Here is a 25,423-nt window from a genome sequence, read left to right as displayed (position 1 = left end):
AAACCCGGGAAAGAGCAGCCTCAAAGGGCAATCCCCGAAACCGAGAAGCTGCTTAAACAAGCACACCAATGCAAAGGACCGCAATGGCTCTGCTGGCGCGGATCCTGAAAGCTACTCGCCGCCCGGCGCCCGGGCGGGGCAGGCTTCTGGGCTCTGGGCTCCTATTGGGGGCGCGGGCCCAGGACAAAGGATCTGGGCGACCCGGGGCGCCACGGGCCGAAGACAGGGCCGAGGGGCCCCGGAGTCTCGCGGCCATGCCGGGGCCGCGAACCCTCGCCAACCTGGTGGAGTTTTTCTGCAAGGACGGTTTCAGCCGCATCCACGAGATCCAGGTAGCCGCGCACGCAGTGCGGGGAGGGCGAGCCGCCGGGGGCTGCTCCTCCGAGGGCGGACGCAAAGCCCCGGGGAGGGGATCCGCGTAGGGGTTGTCCGGTTAGGGGCGCTGGGAAGGCGACTCCGGGAGGAGGCGGCGGGAAAGGGCGGTCGGGATAGGGATCTCCTTGGGAGAGAACTCCGGGGAGGGGAGTCGGGCTGGAGGACGGTGAGTGGCGGCGGGCAGGGGGCCAGGGTAAGGAAAGCTGTGGAAGAGGCTCCGGGAAGTGGCGTCCTCGGAAGGGACGACCGAGAGAGAGCCCGGCGAGGGAGCAGGGAGGATTTCCTGGGGAGGGGGCGTCAGGGGGCGAGGCAGGGATGTGACTTCAGGCAGGGGTAGCTGGGAAGGAGCAGCGGGCGGTGGTCTCCCGGGAGAGAGGGAGCTGCGAGGTCCTAAGGGGAGCGCCCCCTGGGGATCGCGGTCTCGGGAGGCCGAGCGCAGCGCAGTCTCCACGCGTTGGGCGCGGGCACCCGGCTCAGGAGCACAGCCAGAAACTCAGGGCGCTTGGGAGCCCCGCGTGTCTCTATGTGACTGATAGCTTTGTGTTCAGGTCTAGTACTTTTTTTTTTTTTTTTTTTTATAATTGGAAAAAGTGAAGTTCAGAGGCTTGGAGTTGCATAGTTATAGGGTCGACGCGTAAGGGCTGGGCCAGGGACTTGGTAAGATCCCAGATATGCCAGTAACCCTTGGCGAGATGATGTGGGATCCCTCGTTTCTCATCTTGACCCCGACCCTTGCCCCTCCAATTGCGTCTTTTATCCTGAGGTGGCCTTCCCCTGGAAGCGTCAATTTTCCGTCCCTCCAACTTGTGGTGGCAGCTGCCGCCTCCTCTGGTGTCTTCATCTGCTCGCCTTCTGGGGCTTGCAATCCTAGAACACAGCTACTTCTGGGATCCAGGCCCTTGGGCTCCCGAAACACCCTCTTCTCACACGCACCCACTTCCTTTTGTTGTGAGAAACTTACTGGTCCTCGGAGGCACTTTTCCAACCCCCCACCTGGGCTTCATTCATTTCTTGGTTCGTCAACTAGCCAATGCCCCAGATGGCGCAGGCGCCTTGCCTAAAGTCAGAGAAGTAGAAACCTCGCTAAGAAAAAAGCAACAGAGCATGAGGAGGAATTTTAATTCAACAGAAATCACAACTGGCCTCCTCCTCTCCAGCCCTCACCCTTCATCATGATTGTGGGAGTCCAGAAGGTTCTCTCTCTCTCTCTCTCTCTCTCTCTCTCTCTCTCTCTCTCTCTCTCTCTCTCTCTCTCTCTCTCTCTTCTATGAACCTAAGATTTTAGGACAAGAGTTTCCAAATACAGTGGAAACTATTTAATTTGCTTGTTATGAGTTCAATACAGCCTGATTTCTAAATTTTTATGCTTAATTTTTCTTGTATCCATCTCTACTTCCATCTGCATTTAACCTCACTCACACCATCAGTCTAGAGTTTGTTCCTTGGGCACCGGCTTCTTTGAAAAGCTGACCATGGTTAAAACCTGAATCCCCAAAAAGGATATGTCTCAGTTTCCACTGACTTTTTTTTTTGTTCCATTCATCTGCTCAGCCTCCACCTACCATGCTGAACCCAGCCAGCCATTTTTGCTCACTGCTCAGACACATCTTTCACCACCACACCCATGCCCCCCGGGGCAGACGTGCCAGAGCACACAGTCAAGGAACTGACTCACTTGGTGCTTTCTCACAACACAGCAGGCAGGACCTCTGTGCTCCCAGTTAGACCTACTCTCTCTGGCTTCACCTTTTTCTTCACTCTTCAGAGAGCACCCCACCAGAATTCTCAGGTCTGGCGTTTGAAGTACTCTTCTTCCTGCAGTTCCTCTGAGAACCGCTAGGGAGTGCTTTACAGCCTGTGGTTAGCCACACTGAAGCGGTGCTCCGGTGCTCTAGGTTGGTTCTAAGTGAAGCCCTTCTTCTGGCTCTCCAGGTTGCAGTAAAGCAACGTTTCTGGGAGCAAGAGCATTATTCTGTGACCCATCTCATCCAGTTTACTTGCACTCACCTTGTAATTACAGAATGTTAACTCAAAGGAATCCTTGCATTCAGCTCTACAATTCAATTCTCTTATAAACGGAAGAGATCCACAGTATTAGCTAAGTTAGGTCCAAGCTCACGCAACTCAGTAGCAGAGTATATGTACATATACCAAATGCTGTTTCAGGTGTGACAGAGCAGCAAAATCATGGGTACCAGAATCTTCTCTTCAGTGATAGCCCTTTGCAGCCACTTGTCTTGGGCTAGTCACTTATTGTCTCTAGACTATAGTTGGAGACTAACAATCTCCATCCATCCCACTGGTTATTGTGAGGTCAAATGAGATTTGGGCTGTGAAACTGATAATAACAAATAAATAACAGCAATGAACATTTCTAGAACTCTTTTCATATACAGGCGAAGTTCTAACTCCTACATGTGAGGCAAGTTCTATTATTTCATCATTTTGCAGGTGAGGGAACTGAGGTCACCCAGCTAGTAAACTGTGAGCCAGTATTCAAACTCCAGTATCTCTGTTTAAGTATTATCACTGACTGTACCACTTCACTGAAAAGTGCTGTAAACTGTGTGTAGTATTTCTATTGCCAGCCCCCTATTCTGAATGTGCCCATTCAGTAGCTGGATTTGCCTGAGCAGTAGTCCATTTCTCAGTGGTTTCCATTATCAGCCACCCCTTTACGGGTCCCATTCAGAGACCTGGAGTCTTTTTTTTTTTTTTAAGAGGGAGCGAGAGAGAGAGAGAGAGAGAGAGAGAGAAAGAGAGAGAGAGAATTTTTTAATATTTATTTTTTAGTTTTCGGTGGACACACATCTTCATTTTATTTTTGTGTGGTGCTGAGGATCGAACCCAGTGCCCCGCGCATGCCAGGTGAGCGCACTACCACTTGAGCCACATTCCCAGCCCAACCTGGAGTCTTTTGAGGTTACTTGTTAGAAGTGACCCCTTGGAGACTCACCCATTCCAGTTAGGTCTGAGTGTCTTCACCTAGGTGGACCTCACCCAAATCCACAGAAGGACTGAAGAGCTTTCACCTGTGGGCCAAAGAGTGGAGAGACAACAGTCTCCCTGGCCTGCCATTTCCAAGACTGGGAATTGGAGTGCTGAGAAAGGATGGTGGATGCCAAAGACAGCCTTCATCATTTTCTGCAGGGCCAGTCCTGTCACACTGAGCCATGTTGGAGCCCCTCCCTTTTCTGTCTTTAATTGTCCATCTATATTTATTGCAATTTACTCCTTCCTCCCTCCCTGTCTCCTTCCTTCTTTCACAACTTCATAGATATATGATTCATGTACCGTGCAGTTCACACATTTGAAGTTTACAACCATCACCAAGTCAGCTTTAGAACATTTTTATTAAAATGCTCTAAAAAGAAACTCCAAGCTGAGCATGGTGGTGCACGCCTATCATCCCGGCTACTCAGGAGGCTCAGGCAGAAGGATCACAAGTTTGAGGTCAACCTGGACAACTTAGTGAGACCCAGACTTGAAATAGTAGAAAGGGCTGAGGATTTGGCTCAGTTGTAGAATATTCCTGGATTCAATCCACAGTAATTCCCTCCTAGAAAGAAAGAGAGAAGAAAGAGAAAGAATTCCATAACCTTCAGTTGTCACTCCAACTCTCCCCTTCCTCTTGGCTAACTAGTTTTCTGTAGATTATTCTGGACATGTCATATGAATGGAACCACATAAAATGTGGTCTTTTGTGACTGGTTTCAATGTTTTTCCAAGTTGCGGCAGGTGTCAGTACCTACATTTTGCTTATCCATTCATCAATTGATAGATGTTTGAATTGTTTCCATCTTTGCCTATTATGAATAGTGCTGCTGTGAGCATTTGAGTATCATGTTTTCTTTTCTCTTGGATATTTATCTAAGAGTGGTTTTGCTGGCTAAAATAAAAAGTCTATATTTAACCCTTTGACCAGCTGCCAGCTGTTTTCCAGAGTGTCCACACCCTTTTTCATTCCCACCAACAGCATAAGAGGTTCTGATTTTTCTACATCCTTGCTTTATCTGTCCTTTTGATTATTGTCGTCCTCTTTGGTGTGAAGTGAAATCTAATATGTTTGATTTGCATTTTCTTTTGACTAACGATATTGAGCTTTTTTCCATATGCTAATTAGCTACTTGTATATCTCTGGAGAAGTGTCCATTCAAATCCTTTGCCCAGTTTTTAATTCAATTACTATTACTCTTTTTGTACTATTGAGTTGCAAAAGGTTTTTAAAAACATATACTAGATACAAGTCCCTTATTAGATGTCTACTTTGCATTTGATCTGTATAGTGCTTTTGGAAGTATGGCCATTTTGACAATATTAATTCTGCCTATCCAAGAGATCTTTCTATCTTCTAAGGCCTTCTTCAGTTTCTTTCTTTAGTGTTCTGTAGTTTTCATTTTAGATTTTTTCCACGTTTTTTGTTAGGTTGATTCCCAAATATTTTCTTTGAGTTTTTTTTTCTGTGAATGGGATAGATTTCCTAATTTCTCTTTCAGTTGATTCATCACTGATATATATTGGACAGCAAATGATTTATAGGTGTTAATTTTATATCCTTTTTCTGAATTTGTTTATGAATTCAAGAAGTTTTCTGGTGGAGTTTTTTGGGTCTTCTAAATACAGAATCATGTAGTCAACAAATAGGGATAATTTGAGTTCTTTCTATTTGTATTCCTTAGTTTCTTTTTTTGTCTAATTGCTCTGGCTAGAGTTTCTAGGTGAAAGAGGGCATCCCTGTCTTGTTCCAGTTTTTACAGGAAATGCTTTAAATTTTTCTCCATTTAGAATGATGTTGGCCTTGTGTTTAGCATATGTAGCTTTTGTAATGTTGAGGTATGTTTCTACTATCCCACGTTTTTCTAGTGTATTGAACATGAATGGATGCCATATTTTGTCAAATCCTTTTTCTGCACCTATTGAGATAATCATGTGATTCTTGTCTTTAAATCTATTGATGTGATCAATTTTAAATATTGATTCTGTATTTTATTGATGCAAGGTTGTATCCCTGGGATGAACCCCGTTTGATCATGGTGCACTATTTTTTAAATATGTTTTGTATACAATTTTCCAGTATTTTATTAAGAATTTTTGTATCTATGTTCATCAGGATTATTGGTCTGAAATTTTCTTTCCTTCACGTGTCTTTGTCTGGTTTTGGTATCGGGATGATACTAGCTTCATAAAATGCTTGGAAGAGTTCCCTCCTTTTCTATTTCATGGAATAATTTGAGGAGGCTTGGTGTTAGTTCTTCTTGTAGGGTCTTGTAGAACTTGGCTGAGAATCTGTCTGGTCCTGGACTTTTCTTTCTTGGTAAGCTTTTGATGATGTCTTCAATTTCCTTGCTTGAAATTGATCTGTTTAAATTTTCTATGTCCTCCTGATTCAAACAAATCCTTGTCAATTTCAAGAATCAAATAAACCACAACACAATAATAATGGGTGACTTTAACACACCTCTTTCACCACTGGATAGATCTTTCAAAGAAAAACAAAATAAAGAAACTATAGAACTAAAAAATATAATTAATACTTTAGGCTTAACAGACGTATATAGAATGTTTCATCTGTCAATGACTGAATACACTTTCTTCTCAGGAGCACATGGATCCTTCTCTAAAATTGACTGTATCTTAAGGTACAAAGCAACTCTTAGAAAATTAAAAAAAAATAGAGATAATACCTTGAATCCTATCAGATCATAATGAAATGAAATTAGAAATGAATGATAAAATAAAAAATAGAAGTTACTCTAACACCTGGAGACTAAACAATATGCTATTGAATGATGAATGGCTAGTAGAAGAAATCAGGGCTGAAATAAAAAAATACTTAGAGGTAAATGGGAATAGCGATACAACATATCAAAATCTCTGGTATACTATGAAGACGGAGATAAGAGGAAATTTATTTGCATTGTGCTCATTCATTAAAAGGATAGAAAGTCAACAAATACATTATCTAACATTACATCTCAAAGCCCTAGGAAAAAAAAGACCTAATTAACACCAAAAGCAGTAGATGACAGGTAATAATTAAAATCAAACCTGAAATCAATGAAATTGAAACAAAAGAAACTATCCTCACCCCCCCCCCGCCAAAATCAACAAAATGACAAGTTGGTTCTTTGAAAAGAATCAGAGAAAGAGAGAAAACTCAAATTACTAAAATTGGTGATGAAAAAAGGAAATCTCATGACAGACACCACTGAAAAACAGGCAATAATCAGAACCTATTTTGAAAATTTATACCCAAATAGAAAATCTTGAAGACATGGACAAATTCATAGAGATATAAGCTACTCAAATTGAATCAGGAGTTATGTCTATTTATTTTTTTCCATGAATTCCTTAACATTTTCTTTATAGAGAATCTTGTCATCTGTGAACAGAGATGATTTTGCTTCCCCTTTAGACTAGAGTCTAAATGCCTTTCCCTTCCCTTTCAGGTTTTTAAATTTATTTATTTATTTATTAATGTTTTTATTCCCTTTCGTGCTGGGGATTGAACTTGTACACGATGCTAGCCATGTGCTCTATCACTGAACCCCTGGAGGCCATTTTTAGCGGCCCACTGTATTTCCCCAGATGACTCACTCCACAGAGCAGGCTCCTGTAGAGCTGGGCTGTGGGGTAGGGGTTGGTTGATTGGGGCTCCTTTGGCTTAGGATGTGTGTCTCCTTAGTGCATCTCTGTCCATGAAGACAGTGTGGCATTTTAAAAACCACACGGCTAACAAATAAACAAGCCTCTATGCATATGATTATGTGCATATGTAAAGGTACTGCTCTGATATACAGTCCCATAGAATGAATATACAGTTTCCCTCTGCCCCCATTTTCTGCTTCTCTAACACACAGGAATGTTGACATTGAAGGTATATCATATTTGTGTGTTTTTTCCTTTTTTTGGTTTCTCCACGGTATTGCAGCAGAAGCACACACAGGAATATGGAAAAATCTTCAAGTCTCACTTTGGTCCTCAGTTTGTAGTATCTATTGCAGACCGCGACATGGTGGCTCAGGTGCTCCGGGCGGAGGGGGTCGCGCCCCAGAGAGCCAACATGGAGTCCTGGCAGGAGTACCGAGACTTACGAGGGAGAGCCACCGGGCTCATCTCAGCGTGAGTATGCAGGCCAGGCTGTGCCAAGCGTTGGAGGGAACTCAGGAAGGAATGCCCACAACACTGGTTTCCTAAAAGGCAGCTATTAAAAAAGTACAGAAGTTTCAGTGGAATAGTGTCAAATAGCCAGTTTGCCTGATCTCCTAACACCAGGAGCTGCAGAGCTCCATGGGGCTCTCCCTCCTCCTCTGTGAAGAGGTCTGCTGGCTGGGATAAGGTGGAGGCCACACTGACTGAATGATGGGCCAGTGCTCTTCTCAAGCAATGCTTTGCAGCTTAGGTGTCCACTCAGTGACACCCAGGGAGCTAAAGGACAGGGGAAGGAGGGTTGTTGACTTTTTATCACTGTAACAAAAGACCTGAGATAATCAACTCTAAAAAAGGAAACATTTAATTTGGCTCATACTTTTGGAGGTTTCAGTCCATGGTCAGTTGGCTCATTGCTTTTGGGCCTGTGTTGAAGCAGCATATTATGGGGGGGAGCAAGTGATGGAGGAAGAGTCTCATCTCCTAGCAGCTGGGGAGTGCAAGAGACAGAGGCAAGGGAAGGGTTCCCATGTGTGAAAGGACACATCCTCACACGACCTAACTTCCTCCCCCGGGTCCTACCTCCTAAAGTCACCATCATCTCCCAGTAGTGCCATGGACTGGGGACCAAGCCTTTGTTTAATGTGGGCCTCTGGGGACACTTACCCAAACTGTAGAAGAGGGTAAGACCCAAAAGCAAATCTCCTAGTGGGGGCTAAGAATCTCCAGCACCATGGTGATTTTCGTGTTTCATAGCAGACTGTGATAATTAATTCTGAACAAGGTTCACTAACATGTTGGTACCTTTGAAGAAATAATTGGCACAGTTCCAAGCAGGGAGGAGGCCAGAATGTCCATGTAATCCCTGACCCAAATTTCTGTGGGCCAGAGATTCAATTTCTCTCTCTCTCTCTCTCTCTCTGTATGTGTGTGTGTGTATACATATATACTCTGTGTGTGTATGTATATGTATATGTGTGTGTGTGTGTATATGTATATGTGTGTGTATGTATGTGTGTGTGTGTGTGTGTATATATATATATATATATATATATATATATATATATATATAGCATATTGCTGGTGACTTTAGAACAGGTGGGAAGGGGAGAGGGAATGCCTGGCCCAGGAGACTGGCTGGCTTAGCTGGGGTCACCCAAAACAGATCCCAAGGCAAGGGTTTAATTGCAATGGTTCATTTGGGAGTGGGGAAGCCAGGAAGGAATGGGAGAGAAACACTGAGTGTGGATGGATGGGAGGGTTGCTTTTGTGGGCCACTGGACAAAGCTCAGCCTCACTGGAACCCTCTGAGGGACAGTGTGCAGCGGTCCTCAGACCTGCTGCAGACTGTTCACTGAGCATCCTGCCTTCATGGTGAGAGGTGTTGCTAATCAGTTTAGGGAGCTTGGCATCCTCTAAAGTGCAGCCAGGAGTCCCCAACCCCCCTGGGAAAGAGCTGCAGTCACCCTTTTTGGTTTTCTTTTTAGATTTATTTTATTATTTTCTTGGTACGGGGTGGGGTGGGGTGAAACCCAAGGAGGCTTTACCACTGAGCTACATTCTTAGCCCCTTTAATTTTTCAATTTTAAGACAGGGTCTCATTAAGTTGCTGAAGCTGGCTTTGAACTTGTGATCCTCCTGTCTTAGCCTTCCAAGTAGCTAGGATTACAGGTGTGCACTACTATGCCTGGCTCTCTTTTTCTTTTTAAATATCAATAGTAACCCATGGTGTCCTCAGATTAGTTCGAGGACACCTGTGGATACCAAAATCTGCAGTATTTGCACAAAACCAACACAATCCTCCTGTATGCTTTAAATCATCTCTAAATCATAATTTTTAAAAAATATTTTTGATCTTCAGTTAGTTGAATCCATGGATGAGGAACCCACAGCTATGAAGGGTCAAGATGAGAAGTGTGCATACGAACTTATACATATATACTTTATATATATATACACAAATATATATACAAAGTATATATGTATAGATTAGCATATATTTCTCTTTTGCTAATCAGTTTCATATCTTTAAAATATGATATTATTATGAGAAATATTAAATTATGTTACAATATTATCATGATAGGTTTTTCAAAGGAAATCATATTACATGATTCCCAGGGGTAAATTTTTCCTTAAACTTTGTTTCAGGAGCTGGGTACTGTGGTGCATGCCTGTAATCCCAGTGGCTCGGGAGAATCATAAATTCAAAGTCAATCTCAGCAATTTAGTGAGGTCCTAAGAAACTTAGTGAGACTCTGTCTCAAAAAAAAAACCAACAAAAAAACGGAAAAGAAAAAAATGAGCTGGGAATTAAGTGCCCCTGGATTCAATCCCTGGTGCAAAAAAAAAAAAAAAAAAAAAAAAGTTTGCTTCAAGGGCAGCAACTTAAGCTCTAACAGGAGTTAAGTTATTCCTCCTCACTTCCCAGCAGCTCTTGCTGACCTCATTTTGATCTGTAGCCCTTGTTTATCTAATTTTGACTGGCAGCTCTCATTGATTGGCAGCTCTTATTGATTCTTTATGGATGGGAAGTTTTTCATAGGTTTTGAATTCCTTCCCAGAATGTCAATGTAAGTAAGATTATCTGAAATTCATGTTGTTTTTCTAGGGAAGGTGAACAGTGGCTCAAGATGAGAAGTGTATTAAGACAAAGAATTCTGAAACCGACAGATGTGGCCATTTTCTCTGGAGAAGTCAACCAAGTTATTGCTGATTTGATTAAAAAAATCTACATCCTCAGGAGCCACGCAGAAGATGGGGAAACGGTGACTAATGTCAATGATCTTTTCTTCAAATATTCAATGGAAGGTGAGGTGGAGTCAGAAGATGGGAAAATTGCCAAAAAAGTAGTTTTCTTTCCTTGAGCATTTCCTGTGCCCCAGGCAGTGTAAGCCCAGTGCATACACACATGTCATCCCCACAGTGCTAATGACACCACCATTTATGGGGGACCAGTTCTGCTTCCTCACATTCCTTAATATTAGAGAAGCATTCGAAGGCAGGCATATAAAGCAGGGTTTATTTATAAAGGGGTAACATAGACTTCTCCTGGGAGGGAGTAGGGGTCCATAGCTGGTATCCTGGTGCCCCAAGAAATGAGAGCATTCTGCCTCTTTTATACATCCTAGATTTTCTTTGTTCTCCTGCTCTCTCCCCCCTTATCTCTCTCCTTCCTGATTAGGCTCAGGAGATGCTCAGGTAGGCTGGCCAAAAGGTGAGAAGCAGATGGGCTGGAGGGGCCAAGGTGGAGTGATCTGGGAAGGAAGGGGGCCTAGGGTGCATTAATTAACAACTTTTATAACTCCATATAAGGAGGGACAGTCCCTGGGACAGGTTACCTTAGCAACAGGTTGGAGCAGGGGCCAGTTATCTTGATAAGGGTGGAGGAAGGGCTCTGAAGGCATTAACATTTCAGTCTCCAACTTCTGACACCCAAATTGGCCTTCATTCTCTGGATCACCTATCTATATGAACTGCCTGTCTTTAATTCTGGCTTCACTAGCATGAACCAGGTGTGTCCCTGCTGTTGGACAAAAGGGAAAACTGAGACCTTCTAAAGAACTTTCTCAAGGTTATACCCCAATTCCTTTTCTTAGAGATTAAAAATCAGTTTCAAATCCAGGTCATTTTAGTTCAAGAATCCATGTTCCTAGTCACTACACATTTTTTTAAAGCATAATTAAAAAATAAAGGAACCCACAGTTATGAAGGGATAGACTGTATATACGTGTATGTATATTTGGTCTATCACAAAGTCATTCCATCTTGTCGGATAATTCAGATATCATAACCAAAAGGTAGTCATCAAATATTCTCCTGCTTCCTTATTGTGACTAAGGCCCTCGGTTTCTCATGTGTCCATCAAGATCTGTTATGTACCTACAATGGAATACACATGAATATTCTTTTTACTTTTAAAACATAAATGATAGTATACAAAACACACACACACACACACACACACACACACACGTATGTATTTTAAATCCTCCCTTTCCCCTAGCATATTTTAAGCACAACTAATTTTCCTTACATCTTGATTATTTCTTCTTTGGGGGAAGGCGGGGCAGGGGTACCAGGGATTGAACTCAGGGCACTTGACCACTGAGCCACATCCCAACCCTATTTTTTTTTTTTTTTGGTGCTGGGAATTGAACCCAGGGCCTTGTGCATGCTAGGCAAGCACTCTACCAACTGAGCTATATCCTCGAGTATACAAAACATATTGCTTTTTTCTTAAAAATATGTCTGGAAGACACTTCTATCAGGTTTCTCATTTTTTGGGGGGGGTACTGGATCTTTTTAAAATAATGTTTCCATTACTTTGAATTTTTAACTCTTCTTTTTAATTTTAACAAAGATTTTTATATTGCCTATCTCTTTGTTTTTCCATTTTAATTGGCTCTTGTTAGTTATATAGAACATTAGGATTCATTTTGACATAATTATAAAAGCATGGAATATAATTTCCTCTAATCCAGTCCCCAGTACATCCCCTTTTCAATCCTTCCTCCCTCCCTCTGTTCTCTTCTCTCTATTGATCTTCCTGCTATTTACTTATAGTTTTTTAAAAATAATCAGAGTCTTGTGGATATACATGATGATGAGATTAAGTCACAGGAATTCCATTGTTCTTTCCTTATCCTATCCTTTCCCCTTCCTGTTCAATCCCCTTCCTCCATTCCACTGATCTTTCCTCTATTTTTTTTTATCACACCCCCTTATTTTGGATTATATTCTGCCTATCAGAAAAAACACTCAACCTTTGACTTTTTGGGACTGGTTGATTTCACTAAGCATGATAGCCTTCCGTCCCATACATTTACAGGGAAATCTTTATGGCTGAGTAATACTCTACTGTGTATATGTACCACATTTTCTTTATCCATTCATCTATTGAAGGGCACCTAGGTTGGTTCCATGGCTTGGCTACTGTGAATTGTGCTGCTATAAACATTGATGTGGCTACTGTAGTATGCTGATTTTAAATCTTTTGGATATATAGGAGAAGTGGGATAGCTAGGTCAAATAGTGGTTCCATTCCTAGTTTTTTCGGGAATCTCCCTTTAGCTTCCCAGAATTGCTCAAATTTGTGGTCCCACCAGCAATATATGATTTATATAACTCTTAACTTTGAAATTCTGATAGGAATGTTTTCTAAAAATAGCAATGACATCAACAGAGAACTGTAATATAAACACAGTGAACCATCTTACCCTCCACGGATCCATGAGGTCACTTCCTCTGTTCCTTTAGCTCTCTGGGTCTGGGATCCCCAGGAGGAGACAGTTTTCAATTATCCCCATTGAGCCCCGTGATGGAAAGCTGATTCATAGTCTCCAAAAGAGGCAGGAAGGGGCCCTGGTTGGGTTTTGCTTCCTCCCTCCTCAGAACTAGGACAAACTAGAGAGGCGGGTGTGAAGGGGCTGAGCAGCATCAGGCTTGGAGAGCTTACTCTCCTCACAAGGTTTGTCATCTCAGACCTGAGTTCCAGTCCTCTGCAACCTTAAACACGCTACTTAAACTTTAGGATTCTTCTTATCTCGTCCTTCTGATGGGCTTCCCCTCTACCCACCTGCTACCACTGGGGATTGAACCCAGGGGTGCTTTATTACTGGGCTACATCTCTATCCCTTTTTTATTTTGAGACAGGTTCTTGCTAAATTGCTCAAGTTGCGGATCTCCTGATCCTGGGTCACTGGGATAGGCAAGTGTGCACCCCCATGCCTGGCTCTGGTGGGTTTCCTAATATGTATTTAAGGGCTGTAAAGCGAGCTATTTAAATGAAGCAGCACAGCATCCTGTAGTTCAGGATGGAGATCGGATGATAAGAGTGACTCTTGAAAGGCTCCCAGAGCATCCTTTGTGTGTGTGTGTGTGTGTGTGTGTGTGTGTGTGTGTGGTGCTGAGGACTGAACCCATGGCCTTGGGCACACAAGCTGTACACTCTCCCATTCTGCCACATCAGCAGCCAGACCCCTTAGACCACTTTTAAAAAAATATTTTTTATATTTATTTTTTAGGTGTAGATGGACACAACACTATGCTTTTATTTTTATGTGGTGCTGAGGATTGAACCCCAGTCCCGCCCATTAGAGGCGAGCGCTCTACTGCTGAGCCACAATCCCAGCCCCCACTTAGACCACTTTTGAAAGTTATTTTTAATGCCACATATTACGTATTGTTATGGTATTGATAATGGTAAATGATGGAGGAGAAGAGAACATTTGAACTGTCTTCCCCACCCAGGTGTGGCCACCATCCTTTACGAGAGTCGCTTAGGATGCCTGGAGAACCACATCCCCCAGACAACAGTGGAGTACATTGAAGCCCTGGAGCTCATGTTCAGCATGTTCAAGACCTCCATGTACGCAGGTGCCATCCCCAGATGGCTCCGCCCCTTCATCCCCAAACCCTGGCGAGAATTCTGCAGGTCCTGGGATGGACTCTTCAAATTCAGTAAGAGAAGGCTGGAGGAAGGGCACCTATGGCATCTATAGGGTGATGAGACTGCAGCCGTGTATCTAGTGTTTCCAGGCAGGGGGTGATTATGGCTGAGGATGATCCGATGGACCTCCAGGGGTTATTTGCATTCATAACTTTTTCATATTTGTTTTTCAAATAAGCAAGAAAAGCATGTGGGGTGTGACTACTAGTTACATGGCCTAATTTTAATTTTATAATTCTTTCTATTTGAGAAAATATGCTAGCAGTGACACATGCACATAAAATTCCCTCCGGAAGATAATATCTTTAGTCCAGTAAATCTGTCAGTACTCAAACTGTTGAGGGAATTGGAGGCTGATGGACTTTTATTTGAACATTCTCCATTGCAGCTTTTTTGAAAGGGATAGATTCATTTGTTTTGTTACCTAGTGAAAACGAGCTAGGAAGATGAATATTTATTTATTCTCAAAGTGACACTATAAAGAAGATTTGCTTTCTTATGCAACTCAGAAAATTTGGGGCCAGGCGTGGTGGCACCCACCTGTAATCCCAGTGGCTCAAAGCCAGCCTCAGCAATGGTGAGGCACTAAACAACTCAGTGAGATCCTGTCTCTAAATAAAATACAAAATAGGGCTGGGGATATGGCTCAGTGGTTGAGTGCTCCTGGGTTCTATCCCCAGTATCAATCAATCAATCAATCAATCAATAAATGGGGGTGATGATATTGAGGCTTGACCCAGGGGTGCCTAACCACTGAGCTACATCCCCAGTTCTTTATCTTTTTATTTTGAGACAGGGTCTCTCTAAGTTGCTTAGGGCCTTGCAAAATTGCTGAGGGGCCTCAAACTTGAGATCCTTCTGCCTCAGCCTCCTGAGTCTCTGGACTACAAGTATGTGCCACCAAGCCTGGCATCAAATTTTTTTTTTTTTTTTTTTTTTTTTTACCAAAAAGGTGTTTCCAAAAAGAAAAAAGTGATTTCCAAAATGCCTTTCCAAATGTTTTAGAACAATGCTAATATCAAAAGATGTGTCCCGTGGCGTCTTTTTGAAGGTCAGCATTCATTTAAATGTACAGGTTCTGTTGTAGATTATATTTTGTTGTCTTTTTGTAGTAACATCTCAGATAATAATCATTGCCTTTGCCCTGATCAATTCATTTTTCTTTTTCTGGAACCAGAGTGGGAAAAAAAGAATTGCATTCTTGTTTCTCTATATTATAATAATATAATAATAACTCCTTGGTTATTGGATTAGAACATTTCCAGATAGATATTACTTTCAGGAAGGAATAAATGTTTAGATTGTCTTTAGTTTTTCATTCATTTATACAAGTAAGTGTATGAATGAGACCCCAAGGCTGACAAGAGATCAAGCTGGGTTTCCCTAGCCTCTGTCACCTGCTATGCAAACTTCATTGGGTTAGTTACATCATGGGGAGGACCAAGAGAGACTTGAGACAAAAGTGGTTATTCTCAACCCAAACTGCTTTTCAAAGAAATACCATTTTCCAACAGGCCAAATTCATGTCGACAACAAGTTGAGGGACATACAGTGCCAATTGGACCGAGGGGAGAGGGTGAGCGGGGGACTTCTCACCTACCTCTTCCTTAGCCAGACACTGACGCTGGAGGAGATCTACGCCAACATGACCGAGATGCTGCTGGCCGGCGTTGACACAGTAAGTACCGGTGCTTGTTTTCTCAATGAATGAAGCGCGGCACTGCTTCCTCATGCTCTGGTGGAGTGTTTCCTTGTAGAGAAGACACTTTTTTTTTCTTTTTTATTTACCAGTTTTTAAAAATTCTTAAAAAAATTTTTAAATTCTAATTAGTTATACATGATAGCAGAATGCATTACAATATAGAGCATGATTTTTCATATCTCTGCTTATATACAAAGTATATTCACACCATTCATGTCTTCATACGTGGACTTAGGGCAATGATGTCCATCTCATTCCACCATCTGCCCTACCCCCTTGTCCCCTCCCTTCCCCTCCCACCCTCTGCCCTATCTAAAGTTCATCTAATCCTCCCATGCTCCCCCCCCAACCCCACTAAGAATCAGCCTCCTTATATCAGAGGAAAACCTTCAGCATTTGTTTTTTTTTGGATTGGCTAACTTCATTTAACATTATATTCCCCAACTTCATCTGTTTACCGGCAAATGCCATGATTTTATTCTCTTTTATTGCTTGAGTAATATTCCATTGTGTTTATATACCATATTTTCTTTACCCATTCATCTACTGAAGGGCATCTAGGTTGGTTCCACAGTTTAGCTATTTTGAATTGTGTTGCAATAAACATTGATGTGGCTGTGTCCCTGTAGTATGCTGTTTTTAAGTCCTTTGGGTATAGACTGAGGAGAGGGATAGCTGAGTCAAATGGTGGTTCCATTCTTAGTAGGGCAAATGCTTTAAGTACACTGTACTTGTTTGTATAGTTGGCCTTCCATATCTGCAGGTTCCATACCTGTAGATTCAGCCAACTCTGGATTGAAGATATTCAGGAAAAAAAATTACATGTGCATGAACATTATTATATCACTTCTTAGGTAATACATTATGACAACTATTTGCGTTGACATTTCATTAGGTGTTATGAATCTCCTAGGATGATTAAAAGTATGGGGGAGGGTGTATATAAATTATATGTATATCATATGCAAATGTCATACCATTGTTTTATGATTTGAGCATACCCAGCCTCTGTCCTGGAACCAATCCTACATATACTGAGGCCACCTGTACTAGCAGAAAATCGCCAGGAGAAAACTTTCTTTCTGTAAAATGTAAAACAAAACTACACAGTCAATTCTATGAAAAACATAACCACAATTCCATAATCACACACATAAAATTGCAGTAAGTGTTCCAGTTTAAAAATCATCCCCATTTTGCCAACATTTTGTTCACTATTTCATAATATCAGCCATGAAGAGGGTACAGACATTAAACACCTTGTTATTTACCCTTTAAAATTTTCCAAGCCATGGAATTCATTTTATAAAGCCTGGCTAACTTTAAAACCACAACCTGTTGGGCTGGGGTTGTGGCTCAGTGGCAGATTGCTTGCCTTCCACGCATGGGGCACTGGGTTCGATCCTCAGCACCACATAAATAACTAAAATAAAGGTACTGTATCCATCTACAACTAAAAATTAAAACAAACAAAAAAAGACAAAAACAAAACCCATGACCTATTATATGGAGAGTGTAAAGACAGAAAACTTAAAACAGTTTGACTTGTAAATATGTGTGCATGTGCATGTATGTGTGTAAACATATCAATTTGAAGCAAGAAAATAGAATCCAGACCAAGAAGGGTTCATTATCAGAATGAAACAGCACTGCCAATGGACTTTGAGGTGATCCCATTAGCAAGACACTGTGGCCACCCCCTTCCTGTCTATGTGTGCATATATGTGTCTGTAAGGGATCGTGTGGCCATGCAGAAGGGTGGTGAGTATACACTGGGTTGTTAACAGGGGTTTTCTGGCTGAGGTCCAGGGACTGGGGAGTCATGTTCCTTCCTAAAACATGTAATATGACACATTTGCTTGTGTTTGAAAAATGGTATACATGTGGGTGTAGGTGCAGAGTAGTTTTATTTATTTTGTGGTTCTAGGGATCCAACCCATGGCCTCATGAATGCCAGCCGATCCCAGGGCCTCAGAGCAAGGGCTCTGCTGCTGAGCTAAACCCCCAGCCCTAGAACAGTTTTAAATTTTGCTAAAAGGAAGTGATGAAACAAGGAAACAAACAAAACAACAGGCTTGTACTTCCAGTATGTGGTAGAACATAGTCAATTGAATGAAATTTCTGGCAGCAAAGTGGGGAAGTGCTGGGCTGGAGGGGGTGCTTCTGCTGGTGTGTCTGGAAAGTAAGAAGCGAGGTTGCACCAGACCCTGCTGTATTGAAAACACTAACCTGAACGCCCCCCATGGCAGCATCTCCTAAGGAAGGGGTTACCGCCTACGTTGAACAAGTGGGAGATCTTAGCAATTGAGCTTGTCACATCATGCTTTTCCTTCATGCAAGTGCTTCCTTGACCTTGATTAAGGCACAGAGCTTCATTTTAAAAGGAGGGAAAAGAACCCCCCAAACCAAAACCAGGGTTGACTTTTTGGTACTGGGAATTTAATCCAGGGGTGTTTTACCAGAGAGACACATCCCCAGCTCTTTTTATTTTTTATTTTGAGACAGGGTCTCATTGAGTTTCTTAAGGCCTTGCTAAGTTTCTGAGGCTGGCCTGGAACTTGTAATCCTCCTGCCTCAGCCTCCCAAGTTGCTGGGATTACAGACATGCACCATTGTACCTGGCTAACCTATATCACTTTTATGATAATGTCACTTAAATATGTTGAAACAAAAAACAGTATAAACTTCTTCCAGAAATTCTGCAAGGATAAAACAAAAAGAGTAAGAATTAAATGGAAACTAACTGATGCAATCAGTGATTATCCTGATTATGTGAAAGTGATGAATAGTGTGAATTTGCTCACACCAAGTCACCACTTGCATCTGGAAAGAATGAAAGAACCGCCTAGTCTAGGAGTCAATTTGTACACACTTGTACCTCTTGCCCCCTGGTGGTAATTTAGAGTATCGCAATGAGTGGGGTTGAGATTGTACCGGGTCCTTTTCTGTGTCCTGGAATGAAAGAAAGCCAGGAAACATTCTTAAAATTTCAAACTCATTTTTTTAAAGGAATCAACTTTAGTGCAGTGTAATTTGTCCATAATAAACTGCATCCATTTAAACTGTATAATTTGATACAGATTGTTTGCAGCAAGCATTTATGAAACCACTACCATATTTTTCTAAAGTTTATGTCAGTGGAATTATACAATACATATACCCTGCATCTGGCTTCCTTCACTCAGAGAAATGACTTTGAGATTCATCCATGTGGTAGTATTTAACAGTAATTTACTCTTTTTTTTTTTTTTAAAAAAAATCAGTGAATATTGTACCATTGCATACCATGTTTCATTTTCCCCTAAGGACATGAGTCTAATATAATTTTTCTGTTCTCTTAATAGAAAGCATCTAAATAATTTTTTCTCATTTATAAGGAAGAGCTTGAACATTGTATTATATGTTATAAATTATGGGAGAGCCTGCTCTCTATAAGCATGTACTAAATTTCTATAGGGATCTCATTTAAATGAGATTTTAGTGAATCAAATCCATGTGATAAATGTTTATAGAGATCTCATTTAAATGAAATCCGAGTTAGTAGAATACATTAGGGTAGCAATCGAATAATATACTGTGACCAAGATGTGTTCAATATCAGAATGAAACAGAACACTACCAATTGACTTGGAGGAGAAATGATATTCATGTGGTATAATTAAATTAGATTGAAAGAAAAAGAATTTAGACTGTGGAATTTCCTTACAAGCAAGTGAAATACAGTCACATAGATAGTGGTATTAAGTTTAGTGGAACTCTTGGGACTTAGTATAATAAAATAGAATTATTCTAAATAACTGGAAATGTAATCAGACCAAGAAGTGGTATTAAAAAGTGATATCGCAGAGCTGGGTGTGTAGCTCAGTAGTGGAATGCTTGCCTGGTTGATGAGAGGCCCTGGGTTCAATCCCCAGTACCATATTAAAAAACCAAACCGAACCAAATTAAAAAACCACTACACAAATGAGAGACTCTATGGCTAGCTGCTGATTTTTGTTGATAAATTGATAGGAACAATGACTGACTGATGTCTTTCTAGCACTCCTCAATCTCTAGATTAGGGCAGCTGGAGCAGGCCAGGCCCAGCCATCATGGGCCTGTGGGATGCCAGAATGTCATGGTTCTCAGGTCTTTTAAAAGTGGACAGGTTTAGGCCCCTTTTTAAACAAAAAAACAGGTAACCTTTGCAAATGTCCTGTGAAGCTCAGGCAGAACTTCTAGCCTTGACTGTCATTCCTTAGGTCCCCCAGGCTTCCCTAGAGAGGAGGCACATTGCTCTGAAATAATTCAAAAAGTGCTGAAATAATTTCCCCCATGGCTCTTCATTGGAAGGGTCCTTGAGTTGGGCATGGGGCGGGGGTACACGTTTGTAATCCCAGCAGCTCAGGAGGCTGAGGCAGGAGGATCGAGAGTTCAAAGCCAGCCTGAGCAACCTAGTGAGGCACTAAGCAACTCAGTGAGACCCTGTCTCTCAAAAAAGGCCAGGAATGTGGCTCAGTGGTTAAGTGTCCCTATGTTCAATCACCTGTAGCGCCCCCCCCACCACCAAAAAAAAAAAAAGCACTTGAGTCATAGAGTTGATGTTCCAAAAATAGTTGTTTGATTTTTCTGGTCTGAAATAAGGAGAAGAATCTTTTGTCTGGGTAATAACTCAAATGCAAAGATAGGATGGTATGGATATGGTTTTGCTCCTACCCTTATTCCCAGGGGATGTCACATCTGACTCTGACTGCTGTGTAAACCTTTGGTTTTACTCATGACATGCCTGTGCCTGCCGGTTTCTCTTATTAGACATCGTTCACGTTATCCTGGGCAGTGTATCTCCTGGCAAGGCACCCAGAAGTGCAGCAGACCGTGTATCGGGAGATAGTCAAGAATTTGGGGGAAAGGCATGTTCCAACTGCAGCAGATGTCCCCAAAGTCCCGCTGGTCAGAGCTCTCCTGAAGGAAACCCTGAGGTACAAGTCAGGGGTAAAAGTCAACAAATTATCTCCTTTATTATCTCTGATTCTTTTTTTTTAAAGTTTTATTTTATTTTTAATTGGCAAATAATAGTTGCATATATTTATGGGGTGTAATATGATGTTTCAACACAAGCATACATCGGAATGATGAATTCAAGGTAATTAGCATTTCTATCATTGATCACTTCTGAGAGGTGAGACCCTTTACCATCCTCCCTTTCAGCTGTTTTGAAACATGGAAGAACACCAGAACTTCTTTCTCTTATTCAGCTGAAACTTTGTACCTGATGACCTTTCCCTGTTCATTCTTCTCCCGATTCTTTGTCTCAGCAAATCCTCAGTCTACACCCACCAGCTAAACTGGGTAGGAAAGGGATGTTTGTAACTATCTATCTTTCCTCCTGTCTGGGTTAGAAGAAGAGTTACTCTGTCTTTCCAATATCCATTGTTCTTCCTAAAGATTTTTGAAGCAGTCACTGAATGCTATTCCTCCTTTATACAGTCGGTCCATCCAGAGTTTCCAAGTGGCTCCTGGATCAATGCTTTTGACTGTGTTCCTCTGAAGAGAAAGTGGAACAAGATTGATTTGTCAGAAAAATACACTGGATTGTTAGGCTAATTACCAGACCTGTTCACAGTATCCTGTGGTTCTTGTGTGAACATCCTAGTCTGAGTTGGAGAAGCCACTTAGTGAGGCTCATTTGCTCCTGGACAGGGCTTCAGTGACAGTGGAAAAAGCTGGGTTGTCTTAGGTGGAAGGGGGGTGGTTTTGGGGGGAGATGGACATTTATGATGAGTGAAATTCCTTCCCCCTCTGCAGTCCCCCTAACCAGCATCTTCTGTGGAGGAACTGCTATGACAAAGAACAAAGATTATTTTCTATAGTAAACGTGAAAAGAATTCTTTCAAACCTGATTTGATACCAATACTTTAATTTGCACTGAATCCTTAATTTAAGCATGCTGACTGATCTTGAAAAAAAGAAAAAGAAAATGGACTGGGGGGTGTATCTCAGTGGAAAAATGTATATTTAGAAAGTGTATGGCCCTAAGTTTAATCCCCAGAACCTTAAAAAAAATGGATTTAATTTTTTAAAAGAGTTCTTTGTTCAGGACAATTTGAGAACTGAAGTACCATTTCTTAAATGATTCTTAGGATCCTAAATCCTATGAACTATTCTTTGATAAAGTGGTCCCATGTATACATAAAATTTCAGAAACTTGTAACTTTTTTCCCCCTTGAGAACATAAGACCATGTTCAAAGCTTTGCTTTGTGTTTTGCAAACTTTTTTGACCTTGTAACCCTTTTCGTATTCCCCAGAATACTTGCTGTTGAATCCTTCTTAGAAGATTTAGCTGAAACTGTACACTGTTACTTCTTAGATTTTTTTTTTTTTTTTTTTTTGGTACTGGGGATAGAACCCCGGAGTGCTTTATTCCTGAGCTATATCTTCAGTCCTTTTAAAAATTTTTAAAAATTTTTGTTGATTTTGAGGAAGGTCTTGCTAAATTGCCGAGGACTTGAATTTGGGATTCTCAGCCTCCCGATTTGCTGGGATTACCGGTGGGCACCACTGCACCCAGCTGTTTTTTAGAATGTTTAATGGATGTGGCAATATATTCAGATGCCTAAATGTTTAATGAAGTAGTTTAAGAGTCACTGTTCCATTCCTGTTCCCATTGGTTCCATTCCAGGCTGTTTCCAGTGCTACCAGGGAATGGCCGTGTCACCCAAGAAGACCTGGTTATTGGCGGATATCTGATTCCCAAAGGCGTGAGTTTGGTGGCCATGACAGGGGTGGAGGGGCAGGGCTGGGCACTGGTGGTTGCGTTGGAAATCTGCTTCGACATTCAGGGAGTCTTTGTCCCTTTCTTATACTGTGCTTATGAAGATGGTGCTTTAGCAGTGAGATGATTTGTGTGGTCTGACTGCTCTGGAAACTTACTCCTCAAAAGCAAAACAGATGATTCTGTAGCACACAGGGCCACTCCCTCTAGCCCTAGGCTCTGCCCTGTAAAAGCAGCAGCTCTGCTCTGCCAGTTTCCCAAGGATTGGAACTCGCTCTCTCAGAGGCTGTATTGACATGGGAGTGGGCCAGGAAGTGTGAGGGGAAGGAAGAGTGTGGTCCATCTGGGTCTGTGTGGACCTTCTGTGGCTCCCCCAGGCCAGGGGCCTCTCTGAAGGGACAGTCTGGCTAGGGCTGTGCTGGCCTCTGCTCTGCCTTCAAGTGATCCTCTTCTTTCTTTTTTTTAGACCCAACTGGCCCTCTGCCACTATGCCACCTCCTACGAGGATGAGAACTTCCCTCGGGCCAAGGAGTTTAGGCCCGAGCGCTGGCTGCGAAAAGGAAACCTGGACAGAGTTGACAATTTTGGGTCCATCCCCTTTGGCTATGGGGTGCGCAGTTGCATTGGGCGGAGAATCGCAGAGCTGGAAATTCACCTGGTCATGATCCAGGTGAGGCAGGCAAGGCAAACTCTGGCCTTGGGCGTGACCTCTCTTATTGGGCTCAACTGGGTCGGAACTTTCAGGTAAAGAAAGAGGACTCAGTTTTGAAAACTTAAAAATAAAGCAAGGGGTTTGCATAAAATCCCTTGTGTACTGTAAAACACCATCCTGGGCAGGTACCATCTCAACCCCACAGGCCCTGCCACATTTCTTTCCTCCTTGGGATTCTGTTTGGTGGAAGGTGAAGATGCTGAATCCTGAAGCCTAGGTGGTATGTGTATGTTAATGGGGTGTGGGGAGTTCTTGGAGCCCTGAGCTCAAGAGTCCTGCTGTCACATGGGGCATTCTCAAGACAGACCAATGGTCCCTGGCAAATGAGTGGTCTTCAAACCTCATCACATGGGGAGCAATGTGCAAGGTCAGAGTGAAAGGTCAGAGGTTAGATATTTAGACAAGACCACGTTGGTGCTCGTACACTGTGGAGCTGCCCAAAGACACACCATTCTGCTCATTTCTTTTAATGATGACCAAAGAATGAGTGTCCTCATTGAAGCCCTGACCCTGATCCCTGCTTGACTCCATCCTGGATCTGAAGCCTAACCCGAGGACCTATCATTGGGCCTTTAGTCTTTGCCTGGGAGATAAGGCTGGAGAGAGAGGTAGGGCCGAGTGGGGACAGCCTAGTCACAAGTTGGAGGTTATATTGTCAACAGCTCATCTGCCGCCTGCATTGTCTGAATGATTTGAGCCAGGCCCCCATCCCTACTAGGAATCTGTATTAGAGCAAGTTGTCTTTTGTTGCCTAAGCCCAAGGGTGGCCTTGCCAACTGGCTGGGCAGGTTATTGCTTTCGGACAATTGATACTTTGGAGTTCTTTAAAATCCATCATTTAGGCACTTTCCAGTTTTTACCCTAGGAGGCAGGGTTGGTTCTACTTTTGAATGGCAGACAGGAGAAATAAAATCAAAGGAACATGTCAGGAATGTTTAAATTCAGCCATCAACACCCAGAGTCTGTTGGACCATCTCCCGCCTGCCGACATCTCTCCCTGCTGCTGTGTCTGCGTTGTATCCGATGCAGCTGCAGGTTGTGATCCAGCAGGAAACCCGAAATCTCACTTGGTCTATTCTCTTTGATCCTTCCATACCTCCTTTATGTAGACCTAAAATGGAAAGAATGGGGCTACGATTTTGAAATGAAGAATAAAACCTGAATCATGAGAGCGTTCTGCGTGCACCTCTTCGTTACTGTTGCTCAGTGGACAGGCAAAGCTGTTGTATGAGATCTAATGCTATCTCCAAATGGCCAGCATGTCACTGGCCTCCACGTTGAACAGGCACCTTCTCATTGCCTCACCTCCCTGAAACCTCTTGCCACAATAGGAGGAGTAAAAGCATTTAAAGAGCATCCAGAATCTTCTGCTGCCCCCATGTATTGTGTGTGGGTGGTGTTTGGAATGAAACCCAGGGCCTCATACATACCAGGCAAGTGCTCTTGAGACACACCCTAGCCCTGTCCCAATGTTGAATCCTTCTTTCTCTTTCTCTTTTTAGTTGCTTCAGCATTTTGAGATCAAAACATCTTCTTGGACTAAAGCTGTTCATGCAAAAACCCATGGGCTTCTGACCCCGGCGGAGCCCATCCACGTACGTTTTGTTAACAGAAAGTAAGCCTGGGTTTGGAACCCGGGCTGGTGGAGCGGAGCTGGCTCGTCAGCATGCACTAGGTGTGTGTGTATCCCTGGCCACAGCAGTGGAGGAGGGGCTCTAGAGCCTGCCTTGGGATCAACTGGCCTTCCCGGCTCTTGAAGACTTGGAAATCATGCTAAGGAATGCAGTGAGAGGGCTATTTTACTTTTGCCTGCCAGAAGTTGCCTTTTCTTCGGGGAAACAGCTGTTTAAAAAGCAGTGGCACTGAATTCCCATGTGCCATACTGTCCTCTGCTCCGTTTTTAGTGACTGGATGTATTCTGTACATTTGTGTAAAGAAATGGTTTAGACAAATTCAGTTCTTGAACATATATGTTCTCTAATACTGACATCAGGGCTTAGGTAGAAGGCAACTTATTTTTTTTTCTAATTTGAAGAGGGAACACTAAGAATGCCTCTTGTAATGCTGTGACCATGGGATGCAAACACCAGAAACAATGTTTTATCCTGAGCATCAGATTTCGATCCCAAAAGAAGGGTTCACAAATTAAAAGGATGGTACTCTTATTCTCCTCTCCAAACCAGAGCTTGCCTTTCTAGTCATAGCTCCTAAAGAAGATGAATATTCATTTTTATTTGAAAGACATATAAAAAAGCCCTTGGTGAAATCAAGAACAGTCAGGT

General features: G+C 42.5%; 1 protein-coding gene across 1 annotated transcript; it reads left to right on the top strand.

The window, feature by feature from the left end:
• Positions 1-83: 83 nt before the first annotated feature.
• Positions 84-24,818, top strand: CYP27C1 (cytochrome P450 family 27 subfamily C member 1; the record flags this gene model as incomplete). Its single annotated transcript, XM_081261687.1, has 9 exons — positions 84-332; positions 7,307-7,497; positions 10,136-10,335; positions 13,777-13,986; positions 15,490-15,653; positions 20,469-20,635; positions 22,337-22,415; positions 22,896-23,099; positions 24,644-24,818. 9 exons carry the CDS (start codon positions 84-86, stop codon positions 24,758-24,760), a joined length of 1,581 nt encoding a protein of 526 aa, XP_081117813.1. The 3' UTR covers positions 24,761-24,818.
• Positions 24,819-25,423: the final 605 nt, after the last annotated feature.

Source organism: Spermophilus citellus, assembly GCF_964194105.1.
Source record: "Spermophilus citellus genome assembly, chromosome: 11".
Taxonomy (NCBI): Eukaryota; Metazoa; Chordata; class Mammalia; order Rodentia; family Sciuridae; genus Spermophilus; species Spermophilus citellus.
The sequence above is the reverse complement of the archived record's forward strand: the minus strand, read 5'-3'. Positions and strand labels throughout refer to the sequence as shown.